Source organism: Scyliorhinus canicula, chromosome 18 (assembly GCF_902713615.1).
Source record: "Scyliorhinus canicula chromosome 18, sScyCan1.1, whole genome shotgun sequence".
NCBI lineage: Eukaryota > Metazoa > Chordata > Chondrichthyes > Carcharhiniformes > Scyliorhinidae > Scyliorhinus > Scyliorhinus canicula.
Window position 1 is genome coordinate 129,280,050 of NC_052163.1, and position 24,063 is coordinate 129,304,112.

The 24,063-nt window shown below is 41.9% G+C and overlaps 1 protein-coding gene across 3 annotated transcripts in view; it reads right to left on the reverse strand.

The window, feature by feature from the left end:
- stk11 (serine/threonine kinase 11) overlaps window positions 1-24,063 on the reverse strand; it is a 150,641-nt gene that overhangs the window by 48,711 nt on the left and 77,867 nt on the right. The window contains exons 8-9 of one of the 3 annotated variants that reach the window (XM_038778214.1): window positions 22,767-22,957; window positions 2,927-3,160 (exon numbers count right to left, since the gene is read on the reverse strand). In XM_038778214.1, the coding sequence (XP_038634142.1) occupies window positions 2,946-3,160; window positions 22,767-22,957 (406 nt within the window). In that variant the 3' untranslated portion in view covers window positions 2,927-2,945. Of the gene's footprint in view, window positions 1-898; window positions 3,161-22,766; window positions 22,958-24,063 lie in introns of those variants that run through there. The other 2 variants (XM_038778215.1, XM_038778216.1) reach the window with 2 other exon arrangements.

The window sequence follows — 24,063 nt, forward strand, 5'->3', positions numbered from 1 at the left end:
TAAGAACTCGAGTGCAGTTTTTAAATCTTGTTCATCAGGAAATCTGCATTCAGCACTTCATATTTAGTACTTTCTCTCCTCAAATACAAATGCCTATTTATTGAGGCAGTTCCATCCAACCTTACGTCTTAACAAACTTAAAATTAGATTGGAACTGTACTACAGGTGTCACTAAGCAATGTCTTGTTTCGAAAAGTAAACTATATTCGTTTTTACTCAAGTTATAACTTTTAAAATTGAAAAATTGTTTTGACACAAGCACTGCATTAAACTTGAAGATAATTTTCGGAACATATTGGTGTTACTTCGTTGATAGAAAAGCAACATTCAAACCTATTTACAATACCCAGAATTGTGCTAGCTTGAAGGAGAGATGCATCACATCAGCTATTTTTGAAGGGATAAACAAAGCTAAACTGGATTTTTTTCCTTACATTTCACTGTTAATATCCAAGAAACTTGTCAATAATTTAAGAGTTTTGGAAGGCCTTTGGGTTGTTTATGTAAAACAGCCAATAGATGTTCTAGACTGGGATGCATTGACAAGCAGTGCTAAGTAATAAGCCAATAACTTCATGGTTGATTCAAGAAAGAAAAAAAAGTGATTTTAAAAAACCCAAAATTCGACACAGCTCTGTTGATGATCCCCATGAACAGATACTAAAATTTTTAGAAAGGACGATAAATAACTTAACGGATTATTTTTCCCAGAAAAGCCTATATAGAGAGATGCAAAGACCCATAACATCGTTTACACTATAAAAAGTTGGGTGAAGAGGACATACTTTGTTGTAGGGCCATAAGCGCCAGAATTTATTTACATCTATAAATTTTCAATTCACTCCACAGATACACACACTAAACGTTTACAACAGTGGCTGCTTTTGAATGCAAAGGGTGCTTTCAAACATTTTTATTCAATTTAATACAACACCTGCAACAACAAAAATACTAAGAAAAATTGATTATTTAAAATGTTACCCAAGATTTCTACAAAATTAGAGTCAGTAGTACTTTGGGGATTTTAGCTATCAGAACATGCACGATACTGTTGTCACAGCACAGTAGCAAAGTTGGGGGGAAAAGTTAACGTTTATTTTTTTTTGTACACTAATCAGCATCTGTGACAACTGTTCAGGAAGCACAATATAAACACATTTGTTCCACTATGGTTAATAAATATAAAGAAAAATAAAATACAATGGCATTTCTGTATGAAATTATACGAAAACAAAAAGTATTCATTTACAAATATGTTCCATTTAATTTCAAGTCTTCAAATATGGATTTTGAAGCAGCTGTGAACTTTCAATCACCAACAATCTACCAAAACTGTGGTTTGCTATACAGTTTTTAAACATACAAAAGGAATCATTAAAAAAAACTTTTATTTGCCAACTTCAAGGAGCAGCACGTCCTGGGACAAAGCTGGTTAGAGGCAGAATAGATAGTTATTATTCTACTGCTAGCAGTCAAGTGCACCTACATACATGAAAGCAATAATGAAACATTAGAAGTTATTTCGTTCAGGTAGCACCAGCACTATTGATTTGGTTGGAAAGTGGGAATTGCAGCTGTACATTTATAATCAGCTGCAAGTAGAGAAGAATGAAAGTTCTTCCTTGGAGAACTGTAGACTGGATTGGGAAAGTGCTAATCACAATAACTCAGACAAATAACACAGTAAGTGGGAGGAGAGTAAGTAATAATTTAATGTTATAAAAGATGCAATGTACTGCTCCTTTAACAGGTTCCAATTTTAAAATTACAATCCTTTTGCACAAAATTAGAATTCAAGAGGACAATAACAATGTAACATGGCAGTGTAGAGTAGTCCCCAGCAAAATGCTATAGTTACATGCTTCAAGTCCCAAAACAATTAGACAATCAAATCTACCAACCACGTGTATAACGTACTCCATTAGTCTTCTGGATAGTTGATGCAATGCCTTCAGGAACAGGAAAGGCCAACATAGTCAGTCTCAACTTGCATGTAGAAAACTACTCCTGGAAGCTATGCATTGAGCATCGCTGCAGCTCATTCCCTCAGAAATAATCTGATGCTGAAGCAGGCTTAAAGTATTATGAGACAGGACCAACTCTCAAGAGAGCACTTGACACTTGTGAGAGAGATTGGGATAGATTTTAACTTTCACGTCTAGCAGAAATCTGACGGTAGCAGATTGGCCCCCTGTTATACACACTGCTGGGATTTTCCTTTGCACGGACTTCAACAGAAAGGAGATCAGGTGGGTCGATCCTCAACCAGCAGCTTTCCACCCAAGGGTGAAAGTTAAAATCTATTCCTTCATGTCAAAAATCTTGCGATAAAAAGCAGCTCAACATCAGACTAGCTAATTGCTATCAGGAGCTTTGAAGGACCACCAACCTCATATGCTTTGATAAATCATTCCAGCTCTTTCGACACTAAGGGTGCTATTTTTGCACAAGCCGGTTATAAAGGTACAACAGGTCGAAATTATAGGAAATTGCAAAAAAGGGAGGTGGGGTGGTTACAAATGACAATCACCCAGCGCAAAATATGAGTGACTGAGTATGTTTTTGGGAAGCTTTAATGTCCTGATATCATATTGCAATATACTGCAATAAGAATATGGCATCTGGTGACTTCTTGTTGGGTTTCCATTCAACTACAGTTCAATTTTACCCAATTTTTTATTATGTTTGAACTGGAAAAGTGTAGTTTAAACCAATCTGTCACACTATGAAGTGACAGTAAAGAAAGTCATATTCGCTAATATAGTCATATCTCACAGAGACTAATGACTGGCCCTATTCCGATTGCTATGAATCAATGAAGAGTCTCTATTCCTTCACAAACTTATATACACAATTGGACTGTCACATTAAAGTGTGCACTTAGAGTCCAGTTCAAATATAATTTAATGGAAGCTCCAGTACATACCACACAGTTTATAGATGGGTCATTGCTGTTTACATGCAGAGAGTTTCCGAATTTTGCTGCTACTGGTGGAGGCTTTGCGGGATGGATTGGAAGAAGAGCTTGACCTCCGTTCATTTTTGACCTTGCTGTTAAACTGTCCTGCCTCTGTGCCATTCATGCACATTGTTTTGTGGCTGCCTTTGCTCCTGTTTTGGCCGTTTTGCTCAATTTCTTCTTCAGGCACCTGCACCTGTCCTGTGGAAATAATAGATTTTTTTTTTTGAGAACGGAGAAGCAATTCCGAGTGGCTTTTTGTCTGTGGGCAGAAAATACCCGCCTCATTAAAAAAAAGTAAAATCACTAATAAAAGGATCATCTGATAGGTGCAGCATTTGGGACTGAGGACCTTGAAAGGACCAACTGGAGAAAAGCCGCAGTCCAGGCAAGCAGCCAAGGATGGATGGGCATTTGAAAGCTTGCTCATTTAGGCAAAATACTAAATTTAGCCACTAACTGACTAGGCAGTTCAACTATACCTTTTAAAAAAAAATAATCAGCACAATTCTAAGACATGTTTTCTAATTAGGCTGCATCTCTCAAGTGGTTAGCCACCCGATTACGTTTTCAGCTATAGGGGTATCAGCACCTTAACAACTCTGGGGACCTTTTCTAACCAAATAGTTGTACAGCCACATGATGTCATCACTCCCATTTAGAAAATTAAGATTTTTGAAAAGTTACTTTGCTTCATAAATTTGTTCTCATCAGGAAGTAAATACCATAATGTCAACAAAAGCCATCAAGCTAAAGCAAAGATGACAGAGTTATTTACAGTTAAGTTATACGCAGAAGCTACAAGACATGGCAGGAGACCTAGAAGTAGATTTTCAACTTGGACCCAGGTATAAATGGACCTGCGGATCTGCAATCCTTCATAGAAACCACAGGATTTTAATTTCTATCCAACTCAATGGAAATCAGAATTGAGTAGCTTCTGTAACAAGCAGAGGATCAACAATGTTGGCTCTTCTCCATTTACATTCCCTTTGTCTTTCTGTCCACAACATCTTTGTCAATCTCTATCTGTTGCTGGCCCTCTATCCAGCCCCATTGCCCCACACCCACTCCCATCCCCAACAGTATCTAATCCTACTTCCCGTTCTCTCCAGCTTTGACAAAGTCATCCAGACTCGAAACGTTAGCTCCCTTCTCTCTCCACAGGTACTGTCAGACCTGCGGAGATTGTCCAGTATTTTCTGTGTTTGTTTCAGATTCCAGCAGCCGCAGTGATTTGCTTTTGTATTAATGTCAGCTCTCCACTTGGGCAACAAGTTAAAAATAGAATCCTTAAAGTACATAAAGCAGAAGAAATGCCACTTTCCAAGCTTATTTCTGACAGTTTGGAAATCTACTTGACTTTTAGATTCTAAATGTTTTTGAAGTTTATATGTAGGTTCCAGTTGTGATGCTCCAGAGTCAGCCGAAGGTTGGATTTCACAAAATCAACTGAAGATATTGTAAAGTGCAAGTGATCAAAAAATGCTGGGAACAGAGCTGTCAATCAACGAAAATCAAAGACACATGGAGAGCTATAATGCACAAGATTATTTGTTTTATGCAGGCAATACTGACAAGGCAGTATTTGTTTTACTCATTTCGGAATGCTTCGAGATGATTACAATGCGCATTCTTCAACTGCTTCAGTTATTGCAGTAATGCTGCTTCCACAGGTTATTCACACAGTTTATTGATATAGATTCTGTTAATATACTGGAGAAACTACCCTTGTCAGCAAGCATTCTTCCACTAAAGTCAGGCACCAGTGCTCACAAAGCAGGCTAAGCAGTTCTCAAATGTTTACGCATCTGGTCAGTTCTTTTATAAAGTGAAAACGTATCAGAAACAATCATACAGATAGATAGAAATATCTTTCAATTGTATTTATTTAATCTATAGTTGTGTAAAGAACAGAATGCAATTTTCAATGTACTTGACACAACCTGTATGAAGCCCAGTTTAGTGACTATATATGCACATGACTTATTTTTCAGTGGTTTAGAATCCATATTGTAAAATGCATTACCATAGAGGTGATTTTCTCAGCATCTGCCTTGCAGAAACTGGGCTGGTGGGTAATTAAAAATTTAATTCTTAGAGCTTTTCAAGATCGATGTTGAGGGGCTGTTTACCCTGGCAGATAAATCTAAAATTAAGGATCATGACCTTAGGATAAGGGGTCAGTAATTTAGGACAGACAAGGAAAAATTTATTCACAAGAGTGTTGAGCACCGTTGGAATTCTCTACTCTACAAAGCTGTGGAAACTCAGTTATTTCATGTATTCAAGATTCTTGGGCACTAAAAGAATCAAGGAATATGTGCAAAAGATAGGGAACTGGAGTTGGTACACAAGTTTGACCCTGATCTTACTGAATGTCAAGGCACGCTGGACAGAAAACGGCCTAGTCTGGTTCCGATTTCTTAAATTCTTACCAGCTGTTGACCCACATTGAACGCTGGAATATTACCTGCAGTAGTGTGTACTGTTTTGGTCTCCTTATCAAAGGATGTGTTTGCCAATGTGGGAGTGCAAGAGCGTCACTATACTAAGCCCTGGGATGGCAGGACAGTCCTATGATGGCAGACTGGAGGAAACTGGGCCTGTATGATCTACAGTTTAGAAGAACGAGATGGGAATTCATTGAAACGTACAAAGTTCTTACAGGCGTGAGACAGATGTAGATAGGATGTGTCCCCTGGCTGGAAAGGCTGGAACCAGGGGGCACAGTCTGAGAATAGGAGGCAGGCCAATCGAAGAGGAATCTCTTCACTCAGAGTGATGAATCTTTAGAATTCTCCACGCCAGAGGACAATGGAAGCTCAATCACGAGCATGTTGAAGACAAATATATGGAAACCTATGGCATCAAGGGATATGGGTATAGCGCAGGAAAATAGCGTTGAGGTAGATGATCATTCATGGTCTAACAATGGTGGAGCAGACTGGGCCAAATGTGCCTACTCCTGTTCCTATGTTCCTAACACAAATCTTTAATTTTACCGTGCTGTAGTGAGCAGGCAGCAAGCATATCTACCATCAACCTGAAGATAGTGCTGTCCTTTGTTAAATATTTAGGTCAGAGTCTGTTGATGGAACTGGACCCCAATTACAATTTTAACTCATAGAACATAACTTGGAACATACAGTGCAGAAGGAGGCCATTCGGCCCATCGAGTCTGTACTGACCCATTTAAGCCCTCGCTTCCACCCTATTCCCGTAACTCAGAGTGGAAAATTAATTGTGGCTTTCCTGTTAGGTATAAATAACAGCAAGAGGATTGAAGAGGAAAGATGACCATGTCATGTACACATTTTTTGATTCTTTCCTTGTGCCTCTCACAAAATCCTTCTGCAACCCTCTCCCCACGACTAGAATTGAGGCTTTAATCGAGCCCCCCAAAAAACTAGATTCAAACATTTTTCAAGCTTATATATTTTAATTCAGTGAAAATTACTGCAAAAAATGTGATTGCGATTTCAGTAAGCTACAGCCTTTCCATACAGATGATAACCTTCAACACTTATCATAAACAATACATGACTCATTCATTCTGGTAAATGAAATAAAATTTCAATATTTACTTCAGGGAAATGAAGTGTAAATCCTAATATGCACACAGGTAAATGTGTTAGTTCATAAAAAGACACGAGTTTATGGTGACGCATTGTTAATCATCCAGTTGCTCTCCTAGCAAGTTACTTGCTTTTTTCAAATTAACAACTAATGCATTACCATATGGGGTCAGAAAGTTTCTTAATTTTAAGCATATTTTTAGCATTATATCTGCTGAGTTACACTAAGCTTTATTTTGCACACCTGACATCTGAACACTTCAAAATAACAAAAAGATTCTTAAAATCATTAGCAAATGGCAAATAAAATTATTAATTTCCTTGTACCAATTTCAGTTTAAATAGAAAATTTAATGACCTCTATGATTCGTTCAGACACAGACTGTACATAAGATTCCATACTGTCAACACAAGTGTGAAGAGATCATTTATATTGCAAAGATGTGAGCCTCTAAACAGCCATGAAGTATTTATGGTGCAAAACAATGTCCAGATCGTACGACGTTAATGGATTATTTTCCAGTATCATTTAACTTTCAGCTATGCAATTCAACACAGAGGATCTTTGTTGGAAGAGTCGCAGTAATTTATGCCTGAAGCTTGATAACTGCTTCAATCTTCTACAGAAGATTATGGCTGAATTCACGGTCTAAGAAACACATAGTTGGTTTTTAAATGCTATGTACAAAATACAGCAAGAAATAGACTTTGTTGTTTCTGCGTGGAATTTTATAGCCCTCGAAAAATTTCAACGGTCAGGACCCAGAAGTACATCTTGTGGCTCCATGTTACAGGAGGTGGTGGCCAACCAAAGCATCATCTTCCAGTCTGCCATCCAAGGCCCAATTACAGGCTGTGTACAGTTAGCAGTGCCACAGGGAGAAGTGGGTGTTGCTGATCCAGGTTGGGGAGCACAAGGCTGCCTCAAAAGGGAGGTGCTCTCTGAGGTTCTGTTGTGTTTCCTCGCCTACACAAACTTACTAATCTGTCACATAGGACTGGTATACTATATGCAGGTTCAGTTTATTTGAAGATACAGTACAAGATGGCTTCGCATTCAGATCTACTCTATGGATTCATCAGCCATTGCTCACACAAAGCACAGCTTCAATTCCTCGACACATGACTAGCTGCTGGTCACATGCAGCTTCACCTCCGGGTTACTTGTTCATTTACATATTCTATCTTATAGAGGTATTGCAAGATCAGCAAAGTGAAAAATAAGGATTGGCCACAGCTATCAAGGCATCGTTGTCCAGGAGCTACCAGGATCTGGGGAGTGAGGGGTATGTGCGTCAAAGTGCATCCCCCCCCCAGCAGTTTGCCGCTGCAAGGCCACCTCCAGGCTCCTGCCAGGCTCTGGCCACAGCACGTAGTTCACCTGATGTCAGAGAGGGTCCAGTAATGGTCCCATCTCTTTTGTTGATCAAGGTTGTTTAATTGTACAAGTAGACGTCTCACCTTTTAAAGATTTGTACAGATCGTGTACAAATACTTCTTTGAATACCTTCCACTATTCATCTGCAGTTTTAAGCATAAACAGTTTTTGCTGTGTCTAAAGTGTCTCACAGCTCTTCAAAGTCAGCCATTAATTGGAATTGCATAATCTACAGCGCAGTAACGGACGATTCAACCAAAATGGGTCTCTGCTGGTGTTTGTGCTCCACATGCACTTCCTCTCACCCTCCATCTAATTCTACCAGCAAATTCTTCTATTCGTTTCTTCCTCTTATACCCATCTAATTGTTCCCTTAAATGCATATGTATGCTATTGACCTCGATTACTCCTTCTGAGAGTACATCCCATACTTTCAGCGCTCTCTGGGTAAGGAAGTTTCGCCTGAATTCCCTATCAAACTATTTCATAACTTTGAGGAGCTTAATCAGTTATCTCAGCCTGTTCAGATTTTCCCAGCAGGTATGTGAATCATTTCTGCACTTTCTCCAGTGCCTCCAAGTCTTTTTCTGTAAGCTGAATGCCTTATTTAAATTTAAAATCTTGATTTGTGACTCGCCTTTCTCTCTCAAATCTAACATCGATTGCAATTGTGTTATGGTCACCATTAAGATTGATAACAAGAAACCATTAAGATAAAAACAGAAAATGCTGGACAATCTCAGCAGGTCCGACAGTATCTGTGGAGAGAGAAGGGAACTAATGTTTTGCATCTGGATGACTCTGTCAAAGAAAATACTGTTGGCCAAGAATAAGGTTTTATTTACAATCAAGCAGACAGTGTAAAGAGATGAACTAGCCATGCATGGCATGATTCTTTTTTTAAAATAAGAGAACAGTGTACCTAGGTGATTTCCTTCCAAAGGATAACAATAATTCTGTGCAAATAGGAAGGAGCCATTTGCTTCACAGCTTCAATGAAAAAAATAAAGTACATTTGCATGTGGTGGCAATTTCAATGAAATACATTACTCTGACATTCTAAATAATTCAATAGGAATCATCAACCAATGAACTGGCCATCATGGGCAAATGACACATTGAGAAATGCGGGATAGCAAAATAACTGCTACTACAGTGGAACTGCTGAAGTGACAGAAACAAATGGAAAGAAAAAGACATGCATTTTATATGGTGCTTTTCACAACTGCTAGATGCGTCAGTGTTTTCGAGCCAATGCAGTACTTTTTGAAGTGAAGTCACTCTTGTAATGTAGGGAACCAGACAGCTAATTTGCAGACAGCAAACATACAAAGAGCAATGTGATAATGACAAGACCTGCACCAGTTGTGATACTTCATGAAGACCTGCCTCCTCATCTTACCCACACTTGCAGTGGCACCCCTCAAGCTATGTTTCACCATTTGTCACTCTCAGTGATGCCTGTGGTACTTTGCGGGCTACAGCTAATTACTTATCATTTAAATCTATTTTTCGTGACCAAGGGATAATTAGAGACCAGGACACTGGGGATAGGTAACGCCCCCGCTCTTCTTCAAAATAGCATCATAGGAACTTTCATATACACCCAAGCAGGCAGATGGTTTAAAATTTCGACCAAAATACAGCACCTCCAACAGTTTAGTACTGCACTATAATGTCAGCCTTGATTTTTGTGCTCAAATCCTGGAGTGGGAATTGAACTAGGAACCTTGTGATTCAGAGGGGAGAGTGCTACCAACAGAGCCCAAGAAAAAAACATTTTATAGAAGCCCGATACTGCTCTGCTTTCTTTTCAAATCAAGCCATGCATTTAAGGTAATTGAATATGTAGCTCGGAGTAAAAGAAACAATTTAGTAGTTAATGTTTTTATTGTCCACATGAGTCAGATGAATCATAATTAGTACTTAAAACTATCTACTTAATTATAGATTAAAATTCAAGCCGCCCAAGAAAGCATTAATATACGCCTTCTATTTAAAAAGCAGCAGTTCAATTTCTAATGATGCACAACAGCAATAGAATATTTGGCTAAAAGTGCATACTTCATAATATTTCAGTACCACACCTTCAAAACAGAATATTTACGTTAAATAAGAAACCATCTCCAACTCTCAGCTTGAAAAGGAGGAAAGACTATTTTTTTTTTAATTAAAGGCTGCAATAAAAACATGTTCAGAGGTACAAACAAATAGAACTATTAACAAAGACCAATATGCACCAGGTTTGCTCCCAAGTTTGCTCATATTTCCCCACACATTTGTCCATTATGGAAGATTTTTTTTTTTTTTTTTAAAGGGTTGTTTATGATATTTCAGTTTCTATCATAATCCCACATGTGTCTGAATAATTTACGTTGCATTCTATAACATTTAATTAAAAGTGAAGGATAAACAGGGCATTTTGCAACATGGTTTGTTGTCTATGATTGGCTGCTTGATTCCTCCACTTGCTGCCAGTTTCAAGTTGCCATCGGGAAAGGAGAAATCCACACCAGACAGATTATTAGATGTCAGTAAGCACCCTTCTTTGAGGACAGTGATGATGACGATTAATTAGAGTACAAAACTCAGGCCAATGTACACAGTTTCAGTTAAAGTATTCCTCATTATTTTAACCAATTTATTCCCCAATGCCTTTAACAAAGCAGACAGCTCAATCACAAAAACTATCGGGAATGCCCAGAAAGGAAATTTTCAACTTGCACTATTTGATATTTCGTAAGATCAGGACAAAGCTATTCAATCGTTTTGAGTATACTCTGCCATCACTGTTGATCTGTATGTCGAATCCCTTTGATCCATGTCTTAGCTAATAAACATCAGTCTCATTTTTAAAATTTCAATTGACCGAATATCCACATGGACCAAGATCCCAGCCTCCCACCATTCTTTGTCCACGAATATTGTAGCTTTGTTTAGCTTCAGAGAAATGTTTATTCTTTTACTCCATACAATTCTCTTTCATTAGGATTCAAGGTGAATATCTTTCAAAGCTAAAACTGCTTCAAATCTAGGTGATAAAATCGTAACTTCCACTCCTGCAAATGACTCACTCGTTATCAACCCCCATATTATTGCAAATGCAGTGAACATGGTATATATCCATCATTTCAAATAAACATTTATTGGAAACTACTTTTCCTTTACTATACTGAATGTGTGCTGTATAAACAAATAAAAAATGTCCCAAACTCCTCTCAGCACTGTGAGAAAATCATTAGGAAATGATCCTACTAATGTAGTCTAAGCACAAAATGCAAGATGAAACAGCTTCAAATTTCACTGCCACAATATCCATAGTTTATTTCAGGTCCCAAAATTGTCACCTAATAATTTGGTTTGTATTAGCTCCAGGTTCAATCACTCAACAATTTCAGAGGACCTCAGCATTTCATATCATTTTCAATACTGGATGCAAAATGAGAGCAGCACTGAATGTAAAATTCAGTACCAGATGGCACTGAAATTCTACTCATTAATATCTCCTTTTCATCAACTAGAACTCCAAAACGGAGAAACAGTCTGGGGTTGGATTGTAGAGATTGAGGTACACACCACTTGCTCTCCCTCCCATGAGGGAGGAATGTAAGCCAGGTCATAGAATTTCTTAACTCATTGAACAATGCTGTAGGCCAAGGTTGAAAATAGGTTTCATTTTGACAGTCTAATAAAACATCAATTACTTTGTTTCCAGCCAAATTAAAATGCTAATGTGCTGTTTACAGGAGGACTATTCGAACAAAAAGTTGCTATCTGGCTGAATTTACTGACATGGCACTGCTGAGAATTTTTAACTACTGAAATGCTGCTTTCTTTTTTACAAGTGTGCTTGTAGTTAATTACAAAGATAACCAATATTATCGTAATTGATAGATTTAGCATTTATATTAAACAGCTTTGTGTAAAGCAATTGACCAGACATAAAAATGAACAATTCAAAAATGACACATCAATATCAACATTCCAGCAATGGTTCAAGATAGTTAACCTTTTTTCAAAAATGTTAATATAAAATTACATAAAACAGAATTCCTTTCCCAAGCATTCAAATCTAGGCACACTATGCCAATAGTTCGTCACATTGCAAATTTTCAAACTGGGAGGATAACTATTTATCCTTAAAGCAATGCATTCTATGAAGCAAAAGCCACCATGGCTACCTTGTGTTTCATAGCCGTACTCAAATCTTTCCACAGAATATTTTCTCAGATTGCAAACGCAAATTTCTTTGGAAGTTTTAATAGCGTTGTTATAATATGTGGTGACTTAGCTAGGAATGGAAATTTTTGTGGGTCTCAATTTGTGATTGGCATACCAAATGTCTAGTGTCACACTAAATCAATGACATGGAGGGGGGGCATTTTCCAGGCCCCTTCGAAGTGTTTGTCGGCTGTAGCCCAACGTTGGTCGGAGGCAGGATCTTCCAAACCTGCCGCTGTTAATGTAATTTCCGATCGAATTTACGCCCCCGGCCCCCATGAAACTCATGGTGGGGGTTCGCCGTCAGCAGGACTAGAGGGTCCCGCTGACAGGAATGGCCTGAGAACGGCTGGAACCCCCCCCCCCATTATTTTCTACAATCATTCAGCGCGGGTTCACTCCACAACAGGTAGCATTATTTTAACTGCCTTTTCAGTTGACCAATCTCATTTGAATTGCGCTTTTAGGCAGAATTTGGCTTTTCTATTTGGTTCAGACTCCGAATGTGAGAGAAATTAACACTGCTCCTTGGCTCCAAGTTTGGGTGACATTTGGGTTAATCTCGATGCTGACTGGGTGGGTGTGGCCCACCTCATCGGTGGCTATGCATCAACACTAAAGAGCACATTATAAAGGTCAAACAATATTATCCGCAAAAGTCTCTAAAATATTACAAGCTGAATGCCTCCACAATAGTGGTCCATGGTTCACTTGATGGAAATTTGTATTTGTACATACTAAACTCAAAACGTCTAAGATTATTAAACCCTGGAAAGCTGGTTCAGGTAAAATAATTCACAGTACAGCAAGTATGAATTGACACTATGGCCATGATCCAACGGCCACAATACGCCGGAAAAGCAACTGGGCATGGCGCAGCGGGGCCATTGAAAACCCAGACACCTCACTCCCGGGATCTAGCTCGCAACCCCTCGCGATATTCAATGCAATGGGTTGGATCACATTTTAGCAAATCTGTATATTAGAACGAGGCAGTTACCTTACTCTAATGTGCAGATTATGGAGGCACCCGAGGCTTTAGGATTCAACCTTTTCGCCTCAGAGACCTTGGGCGAGCGCAGTTCAGCACTGGTTCCCACAAATGGGGACCAGATAGAACAGCGCTCGTGGAGGTCTCCCATGGGATCGGAGAGCCCCAGGTGCATGCCCTTTTGGCAGGCTAGTAGCCTGGCACTACTGGTGCCACCTGGACACCCTGGCAGTGCCCTTGGGTGCCAACCTGGCACTGCCAGCTGGTATGGCCACTGCCAGGATGGCATTTTTTGCACGCGTGATCAGGCCGGGGTTGCCCGGCGTGGGTGCTGTGGGGGGTCCTCCCATATTGCGTTCGGGCTGGGGGATGACGTCCTGATCCCTCGCTACAGGGTTAGGTACGTTTTGGCGCAGCCATTTGGGCGCGGCCGTTGTGGCGCGGGCGTTTTGGCGCCGGACGTTTTGGCACCGGACGTTTTGGCCATAATAACATTTCTTTATTTGTAAATTAGCCTCAGTTGAGTTGGCTGCTGGTGCGGGTCCGCTGTCACAAGTGTTTCGTTCTATCACCATCTTTTTATATATTTTTTAACTAAACCAATTTGCATACCCATATGATGGCTGAGGAAGTATCAACAAAACGTGGTAAAGAAAAATTTGTTCATAACGAATTCCTTTACGTCTTTGACAAAACAAGCAAAGGTGACAGCGAAGTGAAATTTTGGCATTGTGAGCAAAAAAGCCGGTGCAAAGCACGTCTCCATACTAAAGCTGCAAACGTGGTGAGGCAGTTGAACAGCCATTCGCATGATGCTTCTGCTGCACAAGTAGAGGTTGCACTCGTGAAAACTAAAATAAAAAAAGAGAGCACAGGAAACCCTTGAGGCACCGACTGTAGTTGTTAATGAATGTTTGACAGACATATCCCAAGCTAGTCTACCAGCCATTCCTAATATATCTGCTTTGAGGAGAATGATAAGCAGAAAGCGTAATTATGTATTGAACGCCCCCACAAATCCAAGTAATTTACAACAATTGATTGTGCCAGAATGCTACAGGATATATGTCCCTCAACCAGGAGTGGAAGAAATTTTTTTACTTTGTGATAGCGGACCAGGTCACGACCGGATATTAATCTTCGGAAGACAGCTGGCTACAGCACTTATTGACATCTGATATGTGGTTTGCAGATGGCACATTCAGTATTGCTCCCAGCCTCTTTTCTCAGATTTATGTAATTATGGTAAAAAAACACGGAGGAGTTACTCCTACGGTTTATGCTCTTTTGCCCAACAAGCAACGCACCACATATGCGAGAATGTTCGCATTATTGAAAGAAATCGAACCCAACTTGAAACCCAGTTCAATCGTCTGTGATTATGAACAAACTGCGCACAGTGCTATGAAAGACATATTCCCTGATGTTCAAATAAAAGGATGTTTTTTCATTTAGCTCAAAATATGCAAAAACATCTAGCTAGTATAGGGTTCCGTAGTTTGTATAACACTGATCCAGATTTCGCGTTAAAATCTAAAATGATTATTGCCATTGCCGTTGTACCTTTGAACAAAATCGATGAATATCTGGATGCTTTAGCGACCCAACTGCCGCAAGAACTTCAAGATTTACTCAACTGGTTTGAAGATACATATGTTGGTCGTCTGAACAGACGAGGAAATGGTAGACGAACACCTTTATTTCGCCCTGAGATTTGGAACCTTTATCAGAGAACATTAAACTGGGAAGACCGCACAAACAATAATGCGGAGGCAGCCCACCGTCGATTGAAATATGAACTTGGCATGCATCATCCCACCATATGGAAACTAATTGATGGCCTGCGTAAAGTACAGAAAGGTAGAGATGCATATTTTGAAAGGTTACTAGCCGGCCATGAACCACCACAAAAACTAAAAAAGTATAGAGATGCAGATAAAAGAATACATGAAACTGTTCTTAAATTTGAAAACATGGATGCTATCGAGTACTTGAGGAGCCTTGCTCATAATTACCAAATGAACTAAACTAAATGAACTAATTTAAGGTTTTTAATTTACAATAAAGTTAGTTTAAAAACTTTTTAAAGCTCATCTTTTAATTTACAGTTTTAAGCTTGCTTTCAAGTCCTTCCTTCGAATGATACTGAATCTTGCAACAATTTACTTGCAACAATTTACTAGCCACAAAAACTAAAAAAAATTCTGTCATCTGCGCCCAAACGGCCGCGCCAAATTGGCTGCGCCCAATTGTCCCATACCGCTCGCTACAATGGGGAGTTCAGGCAAGTGGAGCTCCCCACTGTACAAAACAGGGTTATGGGCGGGCTTGGCCGCGCATTCTCCTTACAGGCCCCTAATTCAACGCGAGTGGCTAAACGGGCTCATTGGGGACTTTGTTCTCTTTTTGGGAGAATCGCGCCCAATATTAACAACCATACTTGATTATTATTTAAAAGTCTGAATAATACTTTACCTTATTTACAGTTGGCTAAAAGTATGTATGTCATACTCTGAAAACAGGTTAAATGTAGATTTGATATGTATTCACAAAGAGCAGAAAAATAACTACCAAGCTGCCTGTGTTAAGCAAGAGAAGAACATGCTACTGAAAGTGCAGGTTCAGGGCCTGAGAACTTGTTGGACGTAAAATACACTAGCAAATAGAAACATATTTTTTCATACATGGTTTACTATAAAGGATTAAATGGCACCCACTATGAGCCGAAGATTTGATCAAAATGGCAACCAGGGTGACGATGGCATTTTTCCACCTGGGTGTAATACTAGTCACAAGCGGCTGGTTTAGCACACTGGGCTAAATCGCTGGCTTTTAAAGCAGACCAAGCAGGCCAGCAGCACGGTTCGATTCCCGTACCAGCCTCCCCGAACAGGCACCGGAATGTGGCTTTTCACAGTAACTTCATTTGAAACCTACTTGTGACAATAAGAGATTTTCATTTCATTCATTTCATTATTGTTGCTTTCAATTTTTCTTTAATATAAAAATATGTTCTCTTAATAGCTAATGGATTTGAGAGACAATCCTGAGTGATACAGATCAGAAAGGTCCCGGTTCAGTCCCCAATCTATGTTTAACTCGGGTGATATTACAGCAAGACTCCTACAACTGGCCATTTTGTCAATAAAATAGGAAGAAGAAACAAGTAAAAAGCAAAATGGCTGCCTATCCCTGATCTACATCCAGAAACATCTATTGGAAGCGAAGGTTTGTGAAGTGACGTAATGCGAACATTCATCAAGAACTCGATTGCTTTTAGTCATGACGCCCACCATGATAAAACAGTCTGTTGACATGTCAACATACGACATAAAGGGGGGTGGTCTTTAGGTTCTAAAATTCATATATGTGGTAAATTCAAAATGGGGCAAAATATTGTGTGTAAGTCTATATACTGGAAACATGTATTTTGAAGAATGGCAAACGTTGCAAAATAATTCACCCTGTAGTTTGCCGTGCAGAGGCTGCAAGGTTACCCACCCCTCAGTGGCAGGTAGCCAACTGAGCTTGTCATAGGCCTGTTAAGGTCTATTTGAGGCTCCATCCCCTCGTCCCTGGAGGCATTGGGGAGCAGTGCCGCTGCCTGGATGTGACATCCTGACAGCAGACCAAGCAGACCAGTGCTCCAAGACAAGCTTAGTGACCCTGTGAGATTTTCTGGAACAATGTGAAAGATAGAAAACTTGGAGTAATCTAGCTTACCATTTTGTTAAACAACATTTTTGACATGAGCATTTAAGTTTAACATGGGTCAGATGTGTTACGACCCCTTTGTGGTCCAAGGACTGTGCTCCATACGTTTTCCCCATTACACAGCTGAGTATGAACTCCCCTGGTAATTGGGGGCGGGCTTTCCCCTTAACAAGGGAAAACTACTCAGGATAAAAACCCCGACCTGGGTGCAAGTCCAGTGGGTGGCCCTTTGGGGAGAGGAGTTAATAGTTTTTATTATTTTGTGTGTACCGTAATAAACTTGTTGTTCATTTCTACCCTACTGTGGTTTCCTGTTGTCTCTCCCATTCGTGGTCTACACCGGCGATGAGGGTGAAGAGGAGCTACCAGAGCTGCTGTGCATTATACTGCTGACACACTTTGTCCAGGCCCACGGAGACCTCCACTCTGGACGGTGAGATGTCGCACATCGGGGAAACCTGAGCAGTTCGATGCTGGTACCGATGACTGGACTCAGTATGTAGAGAAGGTGCAGTATTTTCTTTTCAGTCGAACGAGATTGTTGAGGATGAACAACAGACCTGCAGTCGGGGGGCCCACCTATCAACTCATCAAGAGCCTCAAATACCCGGAAAGCCAGGCTCCAAGTTTTTTGTGTGTTCGTGACATGGTCGAGCACATCTTTACCCGCAACCCCCCGTAATGGTCTGCCGGTTCAGTTTTCACACCTCGTAGACCCAAAAAGAGAATAAAATGGCAAATTTGTGGCATGTTTAAGGATGCTCACTGCCACATGTAAGTTAAAGGCCACACTGCCCAAATCTTTACAGGATCATTTCGTCTGTGGGCTCCAAGACGTCGATACCAAAAGAAAACCCCTTACGGAGGTTCACTTAACCTTCCAGCAGGGGTGGACATCGCCATTTCCCGGGAGAACACAAAGTCCATGAGCTGCAGGGCTCGTCGGTCCTGTACCTTGGCCACCGAAGCAATCACTGACCGACTGCCCCCAGGCCCGAATTTCCAAGAAGCGGAACTGACCACGGGACCCAAGGATGTAGCTACGCGTGCCCGGGCGCAAGCGGAATGTTACCCCCGAAACATAACTCCAAGATGGCGGCTGCAGGCCACAGGCTGGACACCATGAACAGGGCCAAGATGCCAGACAAGCCTGTGAGGATGCCGTTCCTCACCGGACCCCCAGGCGTTACCGCCCTCCTAGACGCCAAACATACTATGTTGAAGACCAGGAAGATGAGTACCAGCAGTTGCTCTGCATTTCAGCCCCCAAGGTCGCATCCATCCGGAGTGCTTTAAAGGTGACTGTCCATCCCATCGAAATGGAGCACGGTTCCAGAGCGGCAGTCTCAGTCATCAGTCGCCAGACATTTGCCATGATCAAGTCCAGTCTCCACACTTTGGACCTTCCGGACACAGATGACCGTTTGGCGACGTACACTGGAGTCTTTGGTCATTGAGGGAACCATCCACGTGACCGTGGCATATGCGGAATAGTCGGCATGTTTGCCCTTGGTAGCAGCCCACAGAGGACCACCCAGCTTACGGGCCAGGATTGGATGCGCCACTTAAAATTGGACTGACAATGAGTCTGCCGCATGTACCCCCACGGCCTAGGAGTAATGGCAAAGTGTCCAGGCACTTCTGCTGAAGGTCTTAGGACAATGAGCCTGCGCATCTCCGTTATTTGCACGCCCGCCCAGTACCATACACACTGTGGCCCAAGGTCGATGCAGAACTGGATCAGTTGGAACGCTTAGGCATCATCCGCTCCGTCCATTTCACCAACTGGGCTGTGCCATTGGTCCCAGTGCTGAAACCTGATGGGTCCATATATTTACGTGGGGACTACAAGATGACAGTTAACTGGTCTCTCGCCTTGACCGTTACCCAATCCCGCGCATCGAAGACCTGTACGCTAAAACCCAGCAGGGAACAACGTTCACAAAGCTCGACATGTGTCCCGCTATCCACAGCTGGTCCTGGACCCAGACTCTCGGAGGTATGTTACAGTCAACACCCACAGAGGGCTGTACAAATACACCCGACTGCTTTTTAGGGTCTCAACAGCCCGTGCGATTTTCCAATGCGTGATGGAAGGCATCCTGCTGGGCCTACCCAGGGTGGCCGTATACTTGGATGACGTACACATCACCAGGGCCTTGGAAAAAGAACATTATGTGAACCTAGCTGAAGTCTTCCAGCGTTTGAACAGACAAAGTCTGCCTTCACAGGGAGAAGTGCGTTTTTAATACCCCCAAAGTCACCTATTTAAGGTACAGGAAGGGGCTTCATCTGATGGAAGACATCCAGCAGGCTCCCATTCCTTAAGACAAAACTGAACTCGGTTCCATTTTAGGACTTATTAACTTCTGCGTGAAATTCATTCAACTTAGCCACGCTGCGTAGCCCGCTCCACCAATTATTTAAAAAGGACACCCGAGGGAATGGGGTCCCCCCACACCAGAAGGCGTTCCAAAAGTCAAGCGGCAGCCATCCTCCAGGAAGCTGCTGATCCACTGACCCTGAAAAATCACTTCTCCTGACATGCGCCGCTTTCCCTTACGGCGTAGTAGCCGTTGTCGCACACTGGCTGCCCAACAGGTCAGAGCGACCAGAACAATGGAGAAGGAGGGCATGGCAGTTGTGTTTGGCATGAGGAAGTTCCACCAGTATGTCGACGGCCATGCATTTACAGTCTACACCAATCACAAACCTTCACTTGGGCTATTCAAAGAGGATCGAGTAATTCCCCCGATCGTGTCCGCCAGGGTCCAGCGATGGGCATTATTCGGAGCAGCTTATGAATACACGCTGGAACACTGCTCGGGCACACAAGTCCCACATGCTGATGCACTGAGCCGCCTGACCCTCTCCACAAGCCCGTCAGCTCCCGCATCACTTGAGAAGTAATAGTGGCCGCTCCACTACATGGATTCCTCATCGACCACAATGGCTCGCATAAAAGAGTGGACTCAGGCGGACCCACAGCTATGTCAGGTCCAGCACGTAGTCCAGAATGGGGGCCAATACAGATCATTGCCCAACGATCTGCCGACTTATACAATGAAGCTCACGGAGCTGAGTGTGGAGCACGGCGTCTTATTATGGGGGACACGGCCAGGTTCGGGGACGACCTCATGCGCTCTTGTTGCAAGACCTTCATAGTGGACACCCGGGGATTTCCAAGGTGAGGATGTTGGCCTGCAGCTATGTCTGGTGGCCCGGAATAGACTCGGACATCAAGACGGTGGCCCAGTGCTGCGGCCCATGCCAGGAGAACCAGAAGGCCATACCGGTTACGCCAATACACCCTTGGGAATGGCCGCTGAAACCTTGGTCCCGTGTCCACATAGACTTCGCCAGCCCATTCCAAGGGGCGACATTCCTCGCCATGGTAGACACCTACTCAAAGTCCACAAGGTACAAACTGTGACCACAAAGACAACCATGCATTGGCTGTGGCACACATTCAACACCCATGGAATACCCAAGTGTTGATGTTGGATAACGGTGCCATGTTCACCAGCAAGGAGTTTGAGTCGTTCATGATCGTGAACGGAATTCAGCATGTACAGACTGCCCAGTGTTATCCAGCCTCAAATGATTTGGCCGAGTGGGTGATCCAAACTTTCAAAAGGGTAATGAAGAAACTGACAACAGGGCATTGGGAGAGGCAACTGGCCCGGCCGACCCCTCATGCTACCACAGGTGTAGCACCAGCATAATTGCTGATGGGATGCCCGCTCCGGTCACGCCTCAGCCTCGTTATCCTGGACATAAGCGCTCGGATCCGCCAGCGACAGGATCGCTCCGACATGAATACAGGTCCACGCTCACTGTTGCAACTTCTAACCAATTTCAGCGCCGGCGCCACATGGGTCCGGGCTTTGTACTGTGCCAACTGGTCCAGTTTCCTAATCGGTCCAGGTACAGGGACGTGAAGTCAGACGCCACCTGGACCAGATCTGCCGCCGCATGCGGAAGCCTCCAGAACAGACTCTGGATACAACAATCCAGTACCGCCCACAGCACGGTAGCACAGTGGTTAGCACTGTTGCTTCACAGCTCCAGGGTCTCAGGTTTGATTCCCGGCTTGGGTCATTGTCTGTGTGGAGTCGGCACGTTACCCCCGTGTCTGTATGGGTTTCCTCCGGGTGCTCCGGTTTCCTCCCACAACTCCTGAAAGACATGCTGTTAGGTAAATTGGACATTCTGAATTCTCCCCGTGTACCCGAACAGGCGCCGGAATGTGGCGACTGAGGGATTTTCACAGTAACTTCATTGCAGTGATAATGTAAGCCTACTTGTGACATAAAAAAGACCCCGTCACTGTCTAGGCCGCCACGTCAATCACCGTTGCCTCTGTCCGTCGAATCCCAAGAAGTGGAGGTGCAAGAAGCCATGTCAGAAGGTTCTGACACCAATTCGGACATGGACACAGGCCCGCTGCCATAATCGTCCAGCAACTCTCGCCAACGGCGTCAACGCTACCGCCTCGATGTTCCGCCCAAAAACATCGGGGGAGAAATGTTATGATGCCTTTGGGGGCAAGGACCGTGCTCCCTATGTTTCTCCCCATACAAGGCTGAGTTTGAACTCTCCCGGTGGGGTTTCCTTAACAAGGGGAAACTACGCAGTATAAAAACCCTGAGCTGGGTGCAGGTCTGCAGGCCAGGGAGTGGCCCTTTGGGAAGAGGCATTATTAGAATAAAAGACTAATTTATCAATTTTCACTTGAACTGCATACATCGCTTTCGTACATTTTCTGAGGTAATCTATTCCATCAATTTATCCAGCCTCATCTGCCACTTATTTGATCACCAAGCAGAAAGTTGAATGCCAATGAATAAATTGGCTTGCCATACTAATAAGAGAAGCCAAGTAGATTAGGAACAATACTTTGCAACTTTTCTAACAGTTGTACACTTAGTTTTGTAAAGGCTGAAGAGAATGTCATTGAATCTAAATGTGTCTGTAGGTTTAATTTGCTACTTGCCTTTAAAATGCCAATTAAACAATCTGAAAAAAAGATTAGAAAACAAATAACTTTGATCACATTTACCAGTCATTGGATAAAACAACAAAGCACATTAACGCATCTCCGTAGAACTCATGATCCATTTATCATGACCTGATGCACCAGTCATCGGAAGGAGTTCCCAAGACCTGACCAAATTTGCCACAAGAAATTGGCTTCTTCATGTGGTTAAACCAAGTAAAGGCTTCAGGGGTTTTAGGGATATTTCTCAAATTTCAAGTGCAAATTATTTCTTTCAGTTCCTGACCTATAAGATTGAGATCTTATACCAACTGAATCGGATTGAAGCTAAATGTACAAACACAAAATGCACAATAAGTTTAGGGTGTCACAGCAGCTAGTCAACTCTATTCAACCTGATTCTAAGGCTAGAAAAGCTCAAAAACTAAAGAAAAAACTGCCCTTTTACCATGGATAACTCTAAAGTTAAATTCTATTAAATTAACACTGAGCACAGAAAATTCCTGAATAGGATCAGAAATGTTTTTAAACAGAGTATTAATACATTTAAAATGCCCGCTAAAAAAAGCTTACAGATTTAGTACATTAAGCAATAGTACAGGTAAAATGTCCCAAAGAGAAACCTATACAACTTCAGGAAACACATTACCAAATTGCTGGCCACAATGTAAATCGCAAATAATCTAAATCAGCAAATCTTACAAATCTAAAGGCAAAACTGTGAATTTTGGACGCCCAAAATGAAACAGGAAATGCTGGTCAGCCAGTTAGGCAGCATCCATGGAGAGAAAAACAGGGCTAGCATTTCTGATCAATGACCTTCCCTCCGACCTGGAATGTTAATTTATATCAATCTACTATTGTCTGTGAGATTGTGTATTGATTAATTTGAAACATTAAAAACAGTTGTGAGATTAACTACATACCTGGTACTGTAAAATCCTGAGTATAAATTATTTCATCTTCATTGAACAGATCTTCATCTTCTTCATCATTATAACCATGCAAGTCTTCCAGGTAAGGCACCACTGTCATACTTCTCCACATGTCCTTGGTCTCTGGGCTTGGAGGAATAGGAACAAGATTTTCTGCCTGAGGATGTTTTTTCCGAAACCAACTATATTTCAGGAAAGAAAGAACATTTCATTAGCCAAGAGGGTGATACTAAAGTTTCTGGAGGTTTTTCTCCCCAAAGAGCAACTTAAAAAGGTTTAGTATTTCTGAAAAGTAATTCACCTAACGTGAAAATGAAATGAAATGAAAATCGCTTATTGTCACAAGTCCTTCAAATTAAGTTACTGTGAAAAAAACCCTAGTTGCCACATTCCGCCGCCTGTTCGGGGAGGCTGGTACGGGAACATGGAGGATAGACTAATTTTAATTACACAACTAGGCAGTTGCATACTGAGTTCCAGAAACAAAATTGAATTTTTGAACATGTACATTACTCGGAGAAAATTCTAACATTAAGCTATACATAAAACACTGAAAGGTGTTCCTCTACTTGGGATCCAAGTCAATTAGGAAAATAATTCCTTTGTGTAAACAGATTTTCTTTGGGGTGGGAGGGGCAGGGATGAATTTACAATTTGATAAGTGACTGATTTTTTAAACTGCTTATAAGTCCGCTTGGTTTCTCTCCTGCATTGACAAAAAAAATCCCGCAATTCTCCCTCCTGCAGCTTGTTGATTTGAAAATGTTTTCCTGCTGGGGAGAAGAAAAACAGGAAAAGAAAAAAAATTGAAAGCCACATAACAGACAAAGAGCCTGGGGTTTGCGGTCAACAGTGAAGCAAGAACTTTCTTTCTTGACTTGAATTAAGTCTCCCTAATATTCCTAGCAATCTCTCTGGCGGGAGTCAATCTCCTTGCAGAGGTACCCACAACTACTTGCAGGTTTCTTCACTGCACATTCCCAGCAGGGAATGTCACCAGACTATCCAATCAGCTAATCACAAAGCTATCGAAACAGGAAACAAAAAGCACAAAAATGAAATCACTTTTACTTTTGTGTTTACATAGAACAAAGTAAAAATTACGACATACACATGGGGTTGAAGATATATTGGGCGGGAATCTCCGATCGGGAGGCTAAGTGTCGACGCCGGCGTAAAAACGGGAGTGTTTTATTCCGGGGTCAGCGCCCGTTCTGGGACCCCATTCTCCAGCTGCCGATCCTGGCGTGAACCCGGCGCCGCGGGGTCCGCACATGTGCAGTTGGGC